The sequence below is a fragment of the Kwoniella europaea genome, chromosome 1 (assembly GCF_036810445.1).
Source record: "Kwoniella europaea PYCC6329 chromosome 1, complete sequence".
In the NCBI taxonomy this organism is placed as follows: Eukaryota; Fungi; Basidiomycota; class Tremellomycetes; order Tremellales; family Cryptococcaceae; genus Kwoniella; species Kwoniella europaea.
This window is the reverse complement of record NC_089487.1, coordinates 12,644,516-12,663,441: the sequence shown is the minus strand read 5'-3', so window position 1 is coordinate 12,663,441 and position 18,926 is coordinate 12,644,516. Positions and strand designations below refer to the sequence as shown.

At 45.6% G+C, this 18,926-nt stretch overlaps 8 protein-coding genes across 8 annotated transcripts; 2 read left to right on the top strand and 6 right to left on the bottom strand.

The window, feature by feature from the left end:
- Positions 1-30: 30 nt before the first annotated feature.
- Positions 31-2,191, bottom strand: V865_004837 (ATP synthase subunit alpha, mitochondrial; the record flags this gene model as incomplete). Its single annotated transcript, XM_066228612.1, has 6 exons — positions 31-157; positions 224-322; positions 382-1,211; positions 1,274-1,737; positions 1,871-1,925; positions 2,144-2,191. The coding sequence occupies 6 exons, from the start codon at positions 2,189-2,191 to the stop codon at positions 31-33; spliced, it is 1,623 nt and encodes a 540-aa protein (XP_066084709.1).
- Positions 2,192-2,648: 457 nt separating this feature from the next.
- Positions 2,649-3,418, top strand: V865_004836 (uncharacterized protein; the record flags this gene model as incomplete). Its single annotated transcript, XM_066228611.1, has 2 exons — positions 2,649-2,682; positions 2,793-3,418. 2 exons carry the CDS (start codon positions 2,649-2,651, stop codon positions 3,416-3,418), a joined length of 660 nt encoding a protein of 219 aa, XP_066084708.1.
- A 433-nt stretch (positions 3,419-3,851) lies between these two features.
- Positions 3,852-6,264, bottom strand: V865_004835 (uncharacterized protein; the record flags this gene model as incomplete). Its single annotated transcript, XM_066228610.1, has 11 exons — positions 3,852-3,988; positions 4,095-4,292; positions 4,389-4,565; positions 4,642-4,735; positions 4,805-4,930; positions 5,002-5,064; positions 5,129-5,209; positions 5,271-5,428; positions 5,484-5,522; positions 5,589-5,886; positions 6,022-6,264. 11 exons carry the CDS (start codon positions 6,262-6,264, stop codon positions 3,852-3,854), a joined length of 1,614 nt encoding a protein of 537 aa, XP_066084707.1.
- A 44-nt stretch (positions 6,265-6,308) lies between these two features.
- Positions 6,309-7,179, bottom strand: V865_004834 (uncharacterized protein; the record flags this gene model as incomplete). Its single annotated transcript, XM_066228609.1, has 4 exons — positions 6,309-6,357; positions 6,422-6,489; positions 6,552-7,085; positions 7,156-7,179. The coding sequence occupies 4 exons, from the start codon at positions 7,177-7,179 to the stop codon at positions 6,309-6,311; spliced, it is 675 nt and encodes a 224-aa protein (XP_066084706.1).
- Positions 7,180-7,623: 444 nt separating this feature from the next.
- On the top strand, positions 7,624-10,659 carry V865_004833 (acetylglutamate kinase; the record flags this gene model as incomplete). The annotated part of the gene is made up of 13 exons (XM_066228608.1): positions 7,624-7,848; positions 7,920-8,053; positions 8,122-8,232; positions 8,317-8,378; positions 8,435-8,460; positions 8,517-8,795; positions 8,852-9,296; positions 9,376-9,422; positions 9,466-9,523; positions 9,658-9,869; positions 10,021-10,371; positions 10,448-10,495; positions 10,600-10,659. 13 exons carry the CDS (start codon positions 7,624-7,626, stop codon positions 10,657-10,659), a joined length of 2,058 nt encoding a protein of 685 aa, XP_066084705.1.
- A 127-nt stretch (positions 10,660-10,786) lies between these two features.
- V865_004832 (uncharacterized protein) lies at positions 10,787-13,293 on the bottom strand (the record flags this gene model as incomplete). The annotated part of the gene is made up of 8 exons (XM_066228607.1): positions 10,787-10,976; positions 11,037-11,135; positions 11,200-11,439; positions 11,491-11,598; positions 11,656-12,637; positions 12,708-12,805; positions 12,880-13,149; positions 13,256-13,293. The coding sequence occupies 8 exons, from the start codon at positions 13,291-13,293 to the stop codon at positions 10,787-10,789; spliced, it is 2,025 nt and encodes a 674-aa protein (XP_066084704.1).
- Positions 13,294-14,451: 1,158 nt separating this feature from the next.
- Positions 14,452-15,733, bottom strand: V865_004831 (uncharacterized protein; the record flags this gene model as incomplete). Its single annotated transcript, XM_066228606.1, has 3 exons — positions 14,452-14,584; positions 14,642-15,608; positions 15,691-15,733. 3 exons carry the CDS (start codon positions 15,731-15,733, stop codon positions 14,452-14,454), a joined length of 1,143 nt encoding a protein of 380 aa, XP_066084703.1.
- A 1,272-nt stretch (positions 15,734-17,005) lies between these two features.
- V865_004830 (uncharacterized protein) lies at positions 17,006-18,662 on the bottom strand (the record flags this gene model as incomplete). Its single annotated transcript, XM_066228605.1, has 6 exons — positions 17,006-17,170; positions 17,240-17,321; positions 17,404-17,886; positions 17,970-18,059; positions 18,162-18,371; positions 18,499-18,662. The coding sequence occupies 6 exons, from the start codon at positions 18,660-18,662 to the stop codon at positions 17,006-17,008; spliced, it is 1,194 nt and encodes a 397-aa protein (XP_066084702.1).
- Positions 18,663-18,926: the final 264 nt, after the last annotated feature.

Below are 18,926 nucleotides of genomic sequence, written 5' to 3'. Positions count from 1 at the left end.
TGATATTACTTTTAATACACTAGATCAAATCTAAGCGGTGAAGTCAGCAACGTGGGCATCAATGACCTTGGCCATCTCTTCTTCGATCTCCTTGGTCAAAACACCACCGGAGAGTTTCTCGAGGAGAGCAGCGTGTTGAGATTTGAGGAGTTCAGTGCTGTTTCATCCATCAACCCATCAGCTACAGAACCTTACAGAGATGCCTCTATTGTGTTATACTCACAAAGATTTCTCCCAAGCACCAATCTTGTCAACAGGGACTTTATCGAGTTTACCGTTAACACCAGCGTAGATCAAAGGAGCCATGATTTCGGTAGGCATGCTACATAAACAAAAGATGTATCAGCACATGATATCAAGTTTCTTATTAAAGACACTTACGGTTGGTATTGAGGTTGTTTGAGGAGTTCAGTGAGACGAGCACCTCTGTTAAGGAGGTATCGGGTAGAAGCATCCAAATCGGAACCGAATTGAGCGAAAGCAGCGACTTCTCGGTATTGGGCAAGGTACAATTTAAGAGAACCGGCGACGGATTTCATCAATTTGGTTTGAGCGGCGGAACCTACTCGAGATACGGAAAGACCGACGTTGATAGCTGGTCGGACACCCTTGAAGAACAATTCAGCTTCCAAGAAGATTTGTCCATCAGTGATGGAGATAACGTTGGTAGGGATATAAGCGGACACATCACCACCTTGGGTTTCAATGATGGGGAGGGCAGTGAGGGAACCAGATCCGTAATCGGCGTTGAGCTTGGCGGCTCTCTCCAAAAGTCTGGAGTGCAAGTAGAAGACATCACCGGGGTAAGCTTCTCGTCCGGGAGGTCGTCTAAGAAGCAAAGACATTTGTCGATAGGCGACGGCTTGTTTGGACAAATCATCGTAGATGATCAAAGCGTGTCTACCGTTGTCTCTGAACCATTCACCCATGGCACAACCAGAGAAAGGAGCAAGGTATTGAAGGGGAGCGGCTTCGGAAGCGGTGGCAGCGACGATGATGGAGTATTTCAAGGCATCGTTTTGTTCAAGGGTTTGAACGAGCTGAGCGACGGTGGATCGTTTTTGACCAACGGCAACGTAGACACAGTAGAGCTTCTTGGATTCATCGGCACCGTCGTTCCACTTCTTTTGGTTGAGGATGGTGTCGATAGCGACGGCGGATTTACCGGTTTGTCTGTCACCGATGATAAGTTCTCGTTGTCCTCGACCGATCTGGGTAGACAACAAAGGTCAGCAACGAAAATGATACATGAGAAAGCAGATCGGATACTCACAGGTACCAAGGAGTCAACTGATTTGAGACCAGTTTGCATAGGTTCGTGTACGGATCGTCGGGGCAAGATACCAGGAGCCTTCAATTGAGCTTGGGTTCTACCGTCGGCCTTGATAGGACCTTTACCGTCGATGGGGTTACCGAGGGCATCGACGACTCGACCCAAGAGACCTGGTCCTACGGGGACATCCACGATCTGACCGGTTCTCTTGACGGTATCACCTTCCTTGATCAATCTATCGTTACCGAAGATGGTTACACCGACGTTGTCGGCTTCCAAGTTCAAACACATTCCTCGGACACCTGAAGAGAATTCAACCATTTCTTCGGCTTGAACGTTTCTCAAACCGTAAACTCTCGCGATACCATCACCAATGGTCAAGACTCGTCCGGTCTCTTGGACATCACCACCGACGGAAGCACCGGCGATTCGGCCCTCGAGGATGGAAGAGACTTCAGAAGCGGCTGTGGGAGTGAAGAGAAGGGGATCGGCCGAAACGCGGATTTAGGTGGTGGGATGACAGTGAGAGAAACAGGAAGTGAGAAGGCATATCAGCATGATGAATCGCGGATAGTAGGTGAGAGGGATGGGACGTACCAGGCTTGGCGGTAGCGTAAGTTCGAGCAGCAAGGGGAGCAGCTCTGGTTCTGGCCTGTTGGGGGTATGAGATGTTAGCGGGGTGTTTCAAACGATGTATGGTGTATTGACTCCTGTTCAATCTCCTGATGCTTTTCTGTTCTGTGACCATCTCCTCCTATGCTCGACGAGCTAGATGCATTTCCTCCAGACTGATATTCTCTTTTCTCTTTACACCATCTTTAGATCCGTATTCGACTAATCCCCTTCCCCAAAGACTGTCAAATGACTCACGCTGGAAGCGACAGCTCCTCTGAGGGTGTTCCTAAAGGCGGCACGCATTTTTAGACGAGAGGATGAGTGGTGAGTGTGGATATAGGAGTAGAAGAAGGATTCGGTCTTTCGATAAGACTTTTGTTGAGTGAGAGATGAAGAAGTGAGGTGGTGAATGAGTATGAGTCTGTCTGTGGTGGGTACGTGGGTGGTGTTGAGAGGTGGTACATGGTTGGATGCAGCCCACACACTAAGGGAATCAAGGGAATATGGGATTAATACGGATCGGGGTTATCGGGATTTCATTTCACAACGATGAGGCGGAATCAAACGACAGGGGAATATTCCGATTGAATTCATTGGCATTTATCCGAGGATCACTGTTGGATGAGAAATGTCCAAGATAGATGTCGAGAGATGGAAAGACCGATATGCACATAGCGTATAGAGACAAACATTGATGACTGTAAATCAACATCAATCCATCTAGAACGAGGGCGAGGACGACAGAGTCAACACACCCATCATGCCTCCTAGACCAAGCACCAACATATCGTCTGGTAAGTAAATCACACTTTCACCGACGAGCTGTACAATACACCAATGGAATCTTTGACTTGTACCCAAATGAGATATGTACAATCACTGATCTTGTGTACAACATCCCTAGCCTTCGCCAGACTCTCCCTCTCAAGGGGTCTTCAAACCACCGCCCCCCTCCCACCACCAACAACCCCACTCCCACCTTCCGACATCCCCTCTTCTTCATCATCATCGGCTTTATCCCATTTACCACCTATCCTCCCTTCTTCCTCATCTCCAACAATCCTACCCAACTCCACATCCGAGGCTATATCCCTCATATCTTCTCAATCGACTTCATCTTGCGGTCGATACGTTATCGCCCGTCTCTACTCTCGGAATTATCTCTTACATCCTAAAGACATCTTAACCCTTCCACAACTTAAACCTGTTCAATCTCCAGGTAGTACTCTGTCCCTCACAAAGGTATTGGAAGTAGGTTCGAGGGATTATGCATTAAGGAGTCAGGCGTCCAACGCAGCGATATTGAAACGATCAATGGATTGGAAATCTAAAAGATTAAGTAGCTTTGAGGGTATACCTGAAGGAGTGGTAGATTGTAATCTTACGATATTAGAACATACCAAATCACCTTTGGAGAGGATATTGAAGAAAAAGAGAAGGAAGGGATACAAGAAGACGATTGAACATAAACAGGGTTATACGAGGTTGAGAGTTGGGGATATACTGTTGAAGGGAGAGAAAGTGATATAGTAATGGTTTACTAGCACCATACATTAGCTAGTAACGGATGGTATTTCGATGGATGTATATATCCCATACACCACCATATACTACTATATCCTACTGATCATTAATTAACATGCAATACTTGAGGTCTTGATGAGTCGATGAGATCATATAATACATGATAAGAAAGTTTACGACAAGATATCAATCAAGATACTTTCTAAAAATGAGATATTCTCTGAACTTTGAGGTATGTGTAATGGTATGGTATGTATTTACGCAGAATTGAAAGTAAAAACCCAAATCGACCCTCAACTTCGGACTGTCCATGCAATCCATTTCGATGTTTCTATTCCTATGGAACGACAAATTAGTCTGTTGCGGAGAGGAAGGAAGATATTCTATCGTTCCTTCTCTTTCACTTTCTTCGTCGAAATCATATGCTCCTGAATATCTTCTATTTGGCAATTTGCTTTCTCACTTGTCCTACCACCGTTGAATTCACTTTAGTAGCGAACCTAAGTGAACATAGCGTTTCGTTGAGATGGACCGAAAGTGGTGATAGATTACACATCATGAGTGTCTTACTTGAGCCTAGTTTTGGAAAAAAGGACTTGATCAGCTTATTGATATATCATATAAGAGGGATCACAGATTTGCTTCGATTGTTATCAGGATCGGAGATCGAAGATCTACCCACCACTTAAAGAAGTCTGCAACAACCTAGTCAAAGTTGAATTCCTGTAAGGAACATGACCACCTTCCTTTCCACTTCCCAAAGCACCTATCACATCCGCCAAAGCAGATAAAGATCGGTTTATGTTGATAGTCTCTCTCATCCTATCTTTGTTCTCTCCCGCTCCGGATTTCTCTAATCTTTCTGATCCTGCCAAGTCGACTACATGTGATATTGAAGGAGATATTTAGCTTCTTGGGTACATCGTCGGAAACGATTCCTAACATATGGTTGGAAAACGGATGTGTTTCCACTTACCAAGGTTCAACATAGCTTCACACCTCTCATTAGTCAATGGATTTTCACCTCTGACTTTCAGCGTAAATACCGAATGGGATCTTGAAGATCGCTCGTTCATCAACGTAGCAGCTACCGCACGTCTACTACTTGCTCGTTCGAGTAAAGTAGATACTTGACGAGGGTTGTTGAGTGGTACTGTATAGTACAACAACAGGCAGAATTAGTCAAATGAGGTGAATTAGCTGAAATGTCAGTTTGAACAGTCACTCACTGCTGACTACATCCGTCACGCTTACTTTTCCATCGACAGTTTTGATCTCATGTTTCTTCGAATCGAATTGACCACTACCCAGTAGATCGTTTATCTATCATATTCCGATGAGCCTTCAGACAACTGAACTCAAAACAATCCAAACAGTCGATAGTCAACTTACCACTTCATTGTACACTTCCAAGAACTGCCCCTCCATCTGATATTTCCATCCTCGGTCTTTCAATCCACTAGAAACAGTGAAGATCATATCGATAGCTCGAGGTATCATACCCGCGTCTTGATCGTTCTACCATCGACCCCACTCATCTGCAAGTCAGCTAACATCTTTATTCTCGATATAACTGAGAAAAAGCTTACCTGACCACCTTCCATAGTCCAAGATTTACCGGAACCCGTTTGACCATAGGCAAATATGCACACCTGTAAAAATGGTGAAAATCAGCTGATTGTCGTTTCCTCAACAAACTTTCCGATTCCAGCTCACGTTGTATCCATCTAGAACCGATTGGGCCAACATGGATATCTCTTCGAAAACTTCCTTCTGGCCAGCCTGAGGAGCGAATATCTATCGACATATCATATATCAGCAACGTCACTTTGGAGCGAAAGGCAAAAAGTCGACATACTTTGTCAAAAGTGAACGGATATTCCTGTTCTCTCGCTTGTCCAGTCGCACTTTCCGATCTACTCTTCACTACTATCTGAGATTGACCAGTTTCCTGGGCCGTTCGTTCGTCCCCATAAGCGATCTCAGCAAGAGCTTCAGGCGATGACGATTCGTGGGCTATACAAACCACTATGAGCCGCATATTTCGAAAAAGTCGAATGGAATAGCTTACCGAGAGCCGGTCTTACACGAGCAAACACTCTTATATTACCTGTATAATTATCATTTACCTTCAGTTAACATTTTTTTTCTGACGGATTGTGTATATTGGACTAACCCTTCAACTCTTGAACTTGATTGTGCAACTTCCTCCTTATCGTCTCAGCAGTTCTCAGCTCTTCCTCAATCTCAGCTATCCGCCTATCTCTTTCTTCCTCAGCTGCTTTGACCTTCTCCGCTGCCAGTTCTTCAGCCTTCTTAGCGTTCTCCTGACCGATAGCCAATTCAGCTCTCATGCTGGATACACTCAAGGTAGCTCGTTCTACTTCAGCTTGGACGCTGGTCAGTTGCATTTGCGAAGCTTGTAATTGAGCGGAGAGCGTTATATGCTGAGTGGAGTGTTCGGCAAGAGATTGCTAAGAAGGGGGTTATGTCAGTGTATCATGTATATCAATCATATATAGTCCAGTTCAGTCGGAGTGAGTGATCTAGATAGTCGTATGATTGAATGTTGGACGCAGGCAGGGTCGAAAATCGCAATTCAAACTCACCTTCAATTGTCGTATCGTCTCTCTCTCCCTACTCAGTTCTTCTCTACTATCCTTCAACTCATCTTCTAAACCCCTCTTTTCCCGATCTTTCCTTGCTATCGTCCTCTCCAAATCATCAATCTCTCTCGCATGAGACGCACGCAGAGCCGCGAGTTCCTCAGAAGCTGAAGATAGATCTCTCCTAGCTTCTCTTTCAGTATTCTGAGTGGATTGGAGGAGGGCTTGAAGATCGACTTGGGACATTTGAAGGGATGATACTGCGAGAGTGAGAGGATTTAATATGGACATCAGTTATAGGCTCGCCGTGGAGAATCGGGCAACTGACTTTTTGCTTGTCTAAGCAACAGAGTTGATCGAAATCAGCAGTGGTATCTTGGCATGTGAATTCCTCATCACTCACTCTCGTTCCAACAGATCCTTGAAGCCTCCTACCATCCTCTCAACATTCTCAAGTCTTCCATCATGGCTCTGTTCACCTGAAAAGTTAGCTGAAGAACAAGAACAAGACCTATCCAGGATAGCTAACCCACCTTAAACTGAGCAGCACTAGCTACTCCACTTCCTATAGCTGATCTGGCGGTTGACGGAGCAGCCAAACCAGGACTAACACCTCTACTAGTAGCTCTTGCACCCGGTCCCATACTTCTCCCTACCGTACTTCCATTCCGAGTTGTAGTCGAACTTGCACTGACAGGTGGTCTTTTGGTCACGGTCCCAGCCGTTCTAGCTCTGGTAGTTGCGGATGTGGATGATGAACCAGCACTACCTGTACTTCCCGTACTTCCTGTTCTCCTATTTGTTGGTGCCCCCAAAGCTGTTGCAGGTCTACCAGTTGAGGAGGGTTTCTGGAAGGCAGTAGGAACGAATCCCCCTCTTTGCGATGATCTCAGCCCGGAACTGGATCCAGATACTGATCGTTTGGTGGATGGTGGAACTAATGGTGATGAAGGTAGTTTCCTTTTGTTTGCATTACCAGATGATATCAATGGAGCTGAGCTGAGGGTAGGTATGGAAGATGGTCTGGCGGGTGATGAAGCCAATCGAGGTAATCGTGACATCGGTGCCTACGAGTAGGTAACATAACGTGTCAGTCTGTATCTATACCAACAAGCATGAGCTGACCGGGTGACATACTATATTCTCTTGATCCTCAGACATGCTGAGGGTGGTGGTGGTCCCTATGCGATGTGTTCGTTAGCTATGCTATTGTCTGCTATGTACGGTGATGTTGTTGTTTGGTCATGGTTTGTTGACATTCCCACTTTCACTCTCGTTCAACCAAAAGGCAGCCGCGTACTTTAATTACCTCTTTGGGTAACTAGATCTCATCGTTCTGCATCTGAATTGATTCCGCTTACCCAGTGATGTGGCAATATCCGATCTAAGGTGTGTGTTTTGATCTCGGTTACCTCTTATCAGCTTATCAGTCAGTCGTACATTGTATAGTACTCGAGTACTCTCAACCTTGGCCTGATTTTCATTCGACTCGCTAGTCGGAGTTGGATTCACATCTACGACCTCATCTTCAATCCTCATCGTGCACCACATAACCTTGACTATATATAGATAACATTGACACACAATTGGACACCCGCATACACAATGTTAAGACGGTGCTCCAACATCCCTCGTTCCGCCCTCAACCTCTCTCGACCTTCCATCCGAGCATTCTCAAAACCCTCCGCTCCCGTATCAGCTTCCGCTTCTCAGCTATCTACTAAGGAGAACGTCCTCTTCGAATTAGATGTTAAGAAAGTAGGACATGAGATCAGGAAGAGAGGCTTGACTGGCTCCATTGGCGCTGGGAGGGAAGGTGGTATGGATAGGGTAAGTCATCAAGTAACCTTGCATGGGTTAATATACAGCGCAGAGACTGATGAGATGGTTGGATCTGATAGGACACTATCATCAGACTTTTGTACTCCTTGGGATCACGGCACGAAGTAGAAAGATACCTTCGTATCTTCACCCAATCATCCAAAGATGCTTCTCCCGGTGGTGTTCTTCCAGAAGCTAAATTCGCTGTTCTCAAGTAAGTTAACCGAAATCTCCGGGTTATCTTTCCATTAGGAAACCATACTAAACTCGACTACGCTATAGAATCGGTGGTGCTATCCTTACCAACGAGCTTGACGATCTCGCTCTCTCATTGTCCTTCTTGAACAGACTTGGGCTGTTCCCTATAGTATTACACGGTGCTGGTCCTCAGCTGTAAGTCGGGCTCGTATTTCTCCCTTTCGGATGATCTGCCACCTCACCTTCTTTGGCAGACTGGGCTGACCTCTTTTCTGCCAGTAACGACATTCTCGAAGCTGAAGGTATCGTCCCAGACTACGAAGACGGTATCCGAATTACAGGTCAGTTACTGGTTAACTTGCAACAACCAATAGATTTAGCTGACTGATCTCATTAGACCCCAAAACCCTTTCTATCGCTCGAGTGAGTTAAATTGACGCATCGCTTTGTATGTCACAGCATGCTGATTCTGTGTGTAGCGAGTTTTCCTCCAAGAAAACCTCAAGCTTACTACTGCTCTTGAGCGACTCGGTACACGTGCTCGACCCATTCCCACCGGTGTTTTCACCGCCGACTACCTCGACAAAGCCAAATACGGTCTTGTTGGAAAGATCACTCGAGTTGATAAAGCTCCTATCGAAGCTGCTATCAAAGCTGGATGTCTGCCCATCCTCACCTCGCTCGCTGAAAATGCCGAAGGTCAAATCTTGAACGTTAATGCAGATGTCGCTGCCGGAGAATTGGCTAGAGTCCTCGAGGTGAGCCATCCCTGTAAAAAATGCCCAATCGCTGCTGACTGTCCTTGTGAACACAGCCCATGAAGATCGTATACCTCAACGAGAAGGGTGGTTTGTTCCACGGTGTATCTGGAAAGAAGATTTCCACCATCAACCTTGATGAGGAGTACGACTCCCTCATGAAGGAATCATGGGTCAAATTCGGTACCAAACTCAAGATCCGAGAGATCAAGGAACTCCTCGATACTCTCCCTCGAACTTCTTCCGTCGCCATCATCTCCACCGGAATGCTCCAGAAAGAACTTTTCACCGATGCCGGTGCCGGGACCTTGATCCGAAGAGGACACAAGTTGTACAAGCAACCTGGTGTAGAAGCTGTTGGATCTACTCAACTCCGACAGGTTTTCACTGAAAGAGATCCTGAAGTAATCTCCGGTAAACGAAGTGTTGCTGAGATCTTTGGTGATTTCAAAAACACCCCTACTACGATCTACGGAGATGAACCGGAAGTTTCTGGAAGACGTACGTGTGCTGTTGAAAAGTATCTCATCCGGTAGAATCAAGATTGAAATCTCCGTCATGACTCTGCTTTGAATGGTAGAAGATTCCTCCAAGGAAGAAGGTCCTCTTAGGTGCAAGAATACACAGGTATGTTAATTAACCCACCCACACTTGGAATCCTCAAGATTAGCTGCCGAATACAAGTGCGGATTATAGATTTGAGAAAGACTGGACATATGGTTTGCCGGGTGAGAAAATTTCCGTTTGAAAGAAATAGAGAAGAGGTTATGTATAGGATTGTAGATATAAAGAAGAATATAAGCTGAATTAAATTGAATTTGTCATATGCATATGCATTTGTCATGTGAATGCAAAAAAATAGAATTATACGGACGTGAAGAATCTAAACGATCAACTAGAATATCCAATCCTGGATGTTACGCTACCAACACTCAACTCCTCTTGGCTCCTCTCATGCCTCATTTGGATAAATCCCAGATGCCATCGGTCTTTGGAGTATCGGGATTCTCAGGTGCGGGTACGAAATCGGGTGAGAAGGATGAAGAAGGTAGACCCAAGACTGTTCCTAAGATCGTGAGTTCCGCCTTCCGGACAGATCCATCTCCCTTAAGAAACATTACAGCCCAATCCACCTCATACTTTATTGATAATTCATTCCATCTATTTTACCTATATATCTTGGTAAACTCTGCTTGATACTGATTATAATGTTGACATGATCTAGTCTGCCCAAGATCTCGGTCTTTCAATCCGACCATACACCCTGACCGACCACATCCACGAAAGGGAAGCTTCCAATCACCTATCTAGCCTTACCTCTCAACAAGATTTCAAACTCGCTTTCATCCCAAATGTCGCACCTTGGTTTTCGGGGATAATCTCAGTTCTCACTGCTCCTCTCGATAAATCTTTCAGAGCTTCAGAGATTTTCGAGTTGTACCAGGAGAAATACCAGAATGAGCGATTGATCGAATTGGGAAAGACTGTACCGGACGTCAGGGATATTGAGGGAAGACATGGTTGGAAAATGGGTGGGGTGCAGGTGCATAGTTCTGGGAAGAGGGTTGTTGTAGTTGTAAGTGATCTGATCAAAGCTGATTTCTCAGTAGTGAAGGAAAGATGAAGGTACTAATGCTGGTGATGTGTTATAGGGAACATTGGATAACTTGCTTAAAGGAGCTGCTACTCAGTGTATGCAGGTGAGTCTTGTTTCTCTCGGCACTACTGTATCCTGCACCCACCATTGGAAAAGGAGTTTTACCCAGGCATATGGGATTTCATGCTGACTTATCGCAAAATTTAGAATCTCAACAATGCCCTCGGCTATGAAGAACTAGCTGGTATTCCTCTTAACAAACTCTAGGTACACATTTATAGACAAGAAAGTCAACGGATTATCGATGCATACCATGTTCAAATCTACTTTTCTACTGTATTCGTATAATCTGATCGGATGACTGATTGCGCAATCTACCATATCCATGTTCTACTTACAACACTGTGCTAGCCATGAATTCGGTCCTCAACATCTCGACAAAACGCATGAAGCCAAGTGGCGTCCTGTACTGCCCTCGATCTCTGTTGGGTGTACATCTAGCTTGTATCTTATTTGTAACTACAGCGATTTTGATTCGTTGACCGTCATACCGAAGCCACTGACTCTCAACCACTTGAATATGACTGTAGATTGCATACAGCTCAGCATGAAATAAGAGACCACAAGACAAGACTCTCACTTACCCCCCTTCTGCTGATGCAATTGTTCTCAAGGCGTTTGCTATGACTACCGGAACGTTAGATGATACGTAAATTGCGGTATTGGCGAGGCAGAGCATTGGGCTAGTGCGCGAGTCAGTCCTGCTGCTACATATGAGTCCATGAGCGGACACAGTCAGTTGCTTACCGAATTTTACACGTTTCTGCGAAAGACGTCAGCTCCCTCTCTAACTCTGTAAGGAGAGCGACTTGATCAGTGGTCAGGGAGTACATGCGATCGATAAAGCTGTTGAAAGAGACGCCCTCTATGCTCCGCAACTTTGCCTCCAATTTGGACCCGCTATCCGAGGATATCGTGCGCCCTTCCAGACGCCAGGCTTGTGGCGCAGGATCGTTGAAGAAGTCGTTGATATCATAGTGGACGGATCTACAGAGTTGCTCATCATGAGCACTCAGCTTTTCAATTCGTATCACTCACGCTCCTACTCTCTCGAGCAATAGTCTAAGATCTTTCACGACAGCAATTTCGGAGCAACTGGTCGGTATCCAGATCCGGAATTGGTCGAAGAATCGAGACACGCGGGCTCTAGCAAATAAATCAGGTCAGATCTACCTGAAAGGATCGTGGATCGTATCTACTTACGTCGTAGTGAACCTTCTACGAAGGACTTCAACTCCTATTTCCATCATAGCCGTGAAAACCAGCATTAGAGACTTCTTCTTTCCTGAGTGATTTTTCGGATGCCATTTTTCTCTCCACCAACCCGTAAGGGGAGCACTTCTCTCATCTAACTTGTTCGACTTCAGCTTGAATACCCTCCAGAGTTCATCAGTCGAGACTTCGTCCAGGCGAAGGGTTTCCAAGACTCGCTCCCCTTCGTTGCGACGAGGTAATGGCTCGATTTTCGCATCCAGCAAGCTATCAGCCTCACGTCTTAAGTCTGACGCAACGACTTGAGGATAGTTGGCTTCCGTGGATTCACTGGTACTAGTAGAAGAGTCTCTATGGACACCCCTGAGATGATTCGATCGGGCGCTTGACCGAAGGCCAATGTATGATCCTCGTTTCATCGGGAAGGGGTGATCGGGTGGCGATGAGAGGATCATGACCGATGACGACTCCGATGTGCTCTCGTCATCCGAGTCGGAGTCGATATGTATGGGCGCTGCCAGCTCTAGTACCTGAAATTCTGATCGAGAGTTATTCGCAGAGTTTAGGTATAATTCCTCAGCTGATCTTGGAGCTGAAGCTTGTTGAAGCATCTGATTTGGGCTATGTACTGGCTCCCGGGCAAGATTGGCGAATACCTTGACCTCTGCCTTGGTTGCACCAGATGCATCAGGTACAGATGGTTTCAATCTTTTGGACGGAGGAGTTATGTTTACCGCGGACGGTCTCGAGGGACTTGCTGTATCATCCGACTCCGACCCAGACTCTGACGCGGATGACGATGACGATGAACACGAAGGAAATCTTGAAGGTGATCGCTTTCGTCTTTTACTCGTTCCGGGATCGGCTTTCGGCATATCTCGAAGCTCGAGAGCTTCAGCACGACAATTCTTCCTGCCCGTGCCGCAGAGCTCTTTGAGGATGAAGTAGTAGGGGTGCAATTTGCGGAATGTAGCTAGTCCGACACATCAATCAGCTCACGTCCTGAGATTGTGAGTATGTGCGATATGACTTGAAGCACTCGCCTCGTTTACTAGAACCAGGTATATCATCAAAACAAGTCCAGCTATCTGCAATCTGGTACTTCTTCTCGTAATACCCATCTAACATCCTCTGTCTCAATCTAATTTGAGAGGCTCACATCAGCTCTACCTAATCTTGCTCTGAGTGGAAACAAAAAGAGATATTGTTACTCACAATTTGACTCTGCAATCAATAGGATTTGATATATGATTTCCCCAAGCCGGTGTAGGTCTCCAATCTCTCTCTTCTGCATCCCACTTAGCTAATTTCCTTCGCTCAGCATCTCTCATCCATTCGTCCTTTTCGAAGAACTCTATCATTGCTGCTCGGGCGTACAGGTGTCGATCCTTAGGTAAGGTGGACGAGCGAGGGAAGAAGACTTGTCGATAGTATTTCTCTTTCTTGATGAATTTGAGCAGTTTCAGAGTGAGCTCCGGGGTCCAGCTGTATTTGAATGAGATCAGTCAGTCAAACTGTATTGAAACCTTTATCACGTTTGTCGCACACAACAGCGAACCTGGACAGAAATCCGTATAGCTGTAACACTCACCTTACTCTCACTCCCGCTCCGGAGTCGTCTTTCGGCATATTGAGTGTGACACAGAATGGGTGAGAAATGACTACACTCGGATCACCTGTTGCTACTGTAGTAAATGTTGGAAATGGTCATGACAACAATGGAAAATGTACAGTCCAAATTTATCTACGTGTCGACAACTGATCCATGCACCCATACACACTTAAAGCACAGATCGTCGTTCAGGGATCACATGGATGGACACACAGCATCATCTCCTAAGCTGCATGTCACAAAGTACAAGCATATGCCTGTTACACAAGTTCTGTTTCGCATGACTTGTCGCAAATTCACATGTGAACATATATACATATCATGCTTCTAAATTGATATGTACAACTCGTTCGACACTCATTCTTGTTTCACAACGTTCCCCTGCTTAGTGGCACCACCTTTCCATTTCTTAGCCTTTTTTGGCCTGACCTTCTTTCCACGTTTCCTACCTTGCTTCTTCGTTCTATCCGGATTTGACTGTCGTCGGAAAGGCTTGCACTTCGGTGCATTGCTCCTCTGGGTCTCCAAGTAGTCACAAAACCCAGCCGGAGTCATAGGTTTGATGGTCATTCCGTTGGCCGCTATGCGATCTCGTTTTGGATTCATACTGACATGAACCGCTAAATGGTGTTTCCGCTCGGAGCCGCTTGCCACTTGATGTTCAGCTATCCAATACTTCTCGGAATAGGCTACAGAGCTGCAAAGAGACATCCAATGAGCTCACACCACACACACGTTTACGAAAATAGACAGACAATCCATTCCACTTGGCTAATTTGTTGAGATTCCTTTTCAAGTTTCTACCGAAAGAAAGCTCTACAAAGACAAGCATACCGATTCCGGGAGCTCGGTTTCTAGACTAGCTGCATCAGTATCGTCGTCTTTTCAACTCGTATGCATCATTTACTCACTCTCGCCGGGATCGCTTTAGTAGACGATCCACTCGTTCTTCGATCTGGTAGTGCTCACTCTCCACGTTTCTACACATGGAGAAGAAGCGAGTAATCCAGACATTGACCGAACATACCTCTACACCCTTGCGGCTATATCCTTGACGTTGATTTGCGGTGGCTTCTTGTTTTCGCCACACCAAGCGATAGTGCATGCAGCAGTCACGACTCTTGCGGTTCCCCGACTCAGTGAGCATGGATCTGTGGTGATATCAGCAGACCACATCAACCTGGTTTACGGTGTAAGACATGCCCGCCAGCATATTCAATCAATGGCTCAAGAAGCTTCGCCACGTAGTCTCCAGGCGGTATTGAGTGAAATTCGAAGCCATAGCCTTCAATCGGCGCTTGGGACACGCTAAAGCAGATATGATTATCAGCGTTTTGATATGACTGTAGATGTAGTCTCACTGACCCAGTCTGAATGGTACGCTGTATAGCCTCTAATCCCAGCTCCATTCGTGCACGGCCGAGAATGCGATTCTTCTGACGGTTCGTCAAGCATTTTTCCATAATGCCTGCTCTAACATCCGGTTTGAGGAGTTCTAGAACAATTTTACCAACTTCCATTTCTTTCTCAAGGATTTCCATAGGCGTTTCCCTCAGTTTATCTTGATCCACAGCTCCATTACGTGTCACCCACGACAGAATCTCTTGGAAAGAAGCGTTTGAAGGAAGCTCATCGACAAATTCCGTGACACGCGGCTTCTCTTCCTCGATTGGCTCTTGAGGATATACAGTAGGCTGTTGATCATCAACATCTATGGCATCTTGCATTCCTCTACCTGGACCATCACGTATCTCACTTGTTTGATCCGGCATGGTGTTCTTGATGACAGATCTTCTCGTTTTGCTGGGCTTGGCGAGGATACTTGGGGTTGGTACTTCTTCCACATCTGATGAGGAATTTTCGCCACCACTGGCAGACGAAGGTGAATGTAATGGTGAATCTGGTGACTCCGATTCTGTAGAGCTATCCTGACTATCATCCTCAGAGTCGGTAGTTTCCTTCTGCGATTGCATCGATGGAATGAGCTGGTCACTGGGTCCTTGATTGATCGATCTCAGAGGTGTCAGAGTTCCTCGATAGAAGTTTCCCATGTGATCGTCCAGCAAAAGAGAAGAAGCGGGTACAGTCCCTTTTACCCTCTTGCTTTTGGGGGCTCTTACCGGTGAGCTAGGTACATCGGATCCAGAGGATGCAGAACCTGAAGAGGCAATTGATATAATAGAGATAGATCGTTGTCTTCTTTTACTTCCGATGGTGTTCGTGGAGGCGGGGGTTTCGGTGAGAATGAGTGGGTGAGAGTGGCTTGGATCTTGGTCGGGATCGCATAACCTCTTCAGTAAGAAGTAGTACGGAATCTTCTTCAGTAGTTCGTCTAATATTCATCATGATCCAGCTTCATCAGCATAACAACCCTTTTGAGGCGGATTCCAGGATCAGAGACGGATATCACATACCTCTTTTCTTCCTGTTCAGTATATCGTCAAATGATCTAAGCATTGGGAAGCTCAACAGTATATCGTGAAGAGTCAAGCGATCGGCGATTTCACAATCTTATGAATGGCTCGAAAACAATATAGAGACAGAAACCCACCCAACCCGTACTGCCAATTTAGGTCCCATGAGATCTTGCACCTCAAAGTTACGTTAAGTTATTGTATGATACTGAGACTGTAAGAAAGCATACAACGATGACAGAATGAATCGAAATTTCATCAGAAAGATTGAGTAGACCTTGAAGTCGCCTGAATACACACTCACATACATACAGATGTACCCACACAAGCTCGAGCCTCCGGGTGCCCTTGCCAACTCCCCTCAGGGCATCATATGCAACCTATTCGACAGTGATCCTGTGATCCAATCGGGGCGATGCGTCGGACTACGGTGGGTCCACAAGCCTTCAGTATGCTGAGATTACACTTGTCTCTCTGAGAGGCATTTCATGAACACATTTAACCATATGGCCTGCCCGGTCAATGGATGGTGTTTTCAAGTGTTCTAATCTGACAAAGGCGTGTCAGCTTGGTATCATCGACCCGAATACCGCCATATGTTTTGGATCCCCCTTCCGACAAATGAATTATCGAAGCATCCCACACCACGAATGACTTGACTTGTACATCCTTTGGGGCACGTCAAAGTAAGTTACTGAATCTTCAGACTTCAGCGATGCGTCTGCGGTGGTTCTTTCTAGTCCAGCTTGCGTCAGCGTAAGATTCCTATCATCGACATATCAGAGGCTAGAAGTCCACTGACTCCGACGCGATTCAAACCGTGTTCGGATGCAGTACAAAAGGCTTTTGTCTGTAAGAAGTGTAGAAGTTGAAAGGATTGGAAGAATCTGAAGCACGAATGGACCTCACAGAGCTTGCGGATGAGGAAAGTCATAAGACAGCTATGAAACAGCTTCGCCATCGTGGAATTGGTATATGTATGACATCATTTCTACCCAAACCTCAAGGCTCCTGTCTGCTCGAAAGATATGATGGATGACTATGCAATCACGATTGTTAGGGAATATGGGGTGACGAGTTCTAGTGTGACACCTCACCATGCAGACAGCAGATTTGAGAAGATGGTCTCGTAAGTATGCATAAGGTGATTGGCCACACAATTATATTTCTTTTATTCACAGAGACTTAGACCTGTTATAATTCTGAATGAGAGAGGATATGATTATACTTGAACTTATTGAACTCCTTGATTCTATGTAACTTTACTGTCCTTGAGTGAATCTACCAACCATGAAATTGTCCCTAAGAATCCCATCTATCTTCTAAATTTACCGACTTGAGATCGCTTCATCATCCTTTCAAATTCTCTTACTTCCCTCTTTCTTTGCACGAGTGTGTGGAAGATATCAGCGTTGTAGAGCCATTCGTCTTGGGGCGCCACACCTGAGCTGAAAGTTGATTCCCAGTCATTGAGAATACCCTACAGCATGTCAAGCTTTAGTCAGACTCTACTCATACGATGAGGAATGGAAAAGAGGAGATGGCTCACCTCGATGATAGGGGTGTAAGCGATTTGGATGTTGGCGATAGCAATTTCGAAACCGTATTGTTCAGCTTGGAAAGCGGTTACACTAATGGGATATGGTATGTAAGCTGTGTCGACTACATACCCACGGAGGAGGGGCGGATGTAGAAAAGATAATCTTTACTCACGCATCAGAACCACCATAACCTCTATCAAAATCACTAGCAGTCCTCATCAACACGACTCTACTGAAATCCATCTTCTTGGCGGTATGGGATCTAACCATAGCTTCGAAAATCGCATTATCCTCCTCAGCCGTCAAGGCATATAGTCCAGTTCCGTTGGTCCATAACGAAGTGATATTTCCGAAAGCCTCATCCAACAAATTACCAGCAAAGTAGACATCAGAGGTGGATACGTCCCCTTTGAATATTTGAGGCGGTTGGTTGGCGGGTGAGTAGTCGTATTTTGATCTATACTCGGCTGCTTCTTGAGTATCATTGAGCTTTACGTCACCCACGTATCCCATCACCTTGTCACGTAAGTTGGTGTTGAGCTCGTACACTTCGGTACCGTAGATGGTGGTTGCTGGTTCACCTGGTTGGTTTGAGCCGAATAACCAGTAACCTGTAGACCAGTTGGAAGGGATTTGTCGAGTATCGATCTCGTATCTGCAGATGCACAAGTCAGTACGCCTCGAAGTAGACAGATGCAAGAAGAATGGTTCAGATCTGATGTGTTGTAAAGCACGTACCCAAGAGCTACTTGTACGGCATATCGAGCGAAACCGACAGACCCAGTCGTTCCCATATAAGGGTTGATACCGGCAATACCACCAATAAGGCTATATACAAGGAAGGACTTGATCAGCATGACCCTCCTCTCATCAGCCGCGCTGTGGTGATGATGTACTCAATTGGCCGCTAGAGGGATTCATCGTACTCACAAGTAAGTAGAAGTGAAATCAAATTCATCCGCCAATAACATCGCCGAAGTAGAGCAAGCAGCGTTGATCTCAGATTCACCCGTTGTCATATGACAGATTGACGCATCGTCGTTACATCCTATAGAGGGGAAGAGGGGTGATAAACCTGGGAGAGTGATGTTGTTGGTCAATCCGAGTGATTCGGTCCATACGTCTTCAGGAGCGAATAACCTGGTATATAAACCAATGTGAGAGTCGGTCAGTCAAAATGCATTGTACTGTATGCGATGATGATACCTTATTAAACAGATAGATAGATGAATGGATGAATGGAAGGGGGAGGAGAGAAGAGATTTACGAGATAAGCATTATCTTGGGTGATAATGGGAATTGAAATTCCACCTTCCCGCCAGAGGTAGAAGTGGTATTTTGTCCATCCCTAGTAAGGAGAGTGGGAGTGGAAGATACCAATGAGGAAGTGAGGGCCAATGCCGATACGAAGATGGAAGTAGTTGAGACCATCCTTCTTTGTATGACCAATTTTGGATATGATATGTGAGTAAGAAGAAAAAGAGAAGAAGAGTGGAAAGGATCTACTAGGATTATATATTCATGAAAGGATATGACAATTTAGCCGAACATGACTCCTTTTTCATTTTCCATTTTCTTATCTTTACATCCGTATGTACGCTGTCCGTCCACACGAGTAGACAGACAGGACCCTTCAACGGGAAGAAAAGCCTTGTCTTGCATCCTCATTTCGAGGAATGTCTACTCTAGTATCCC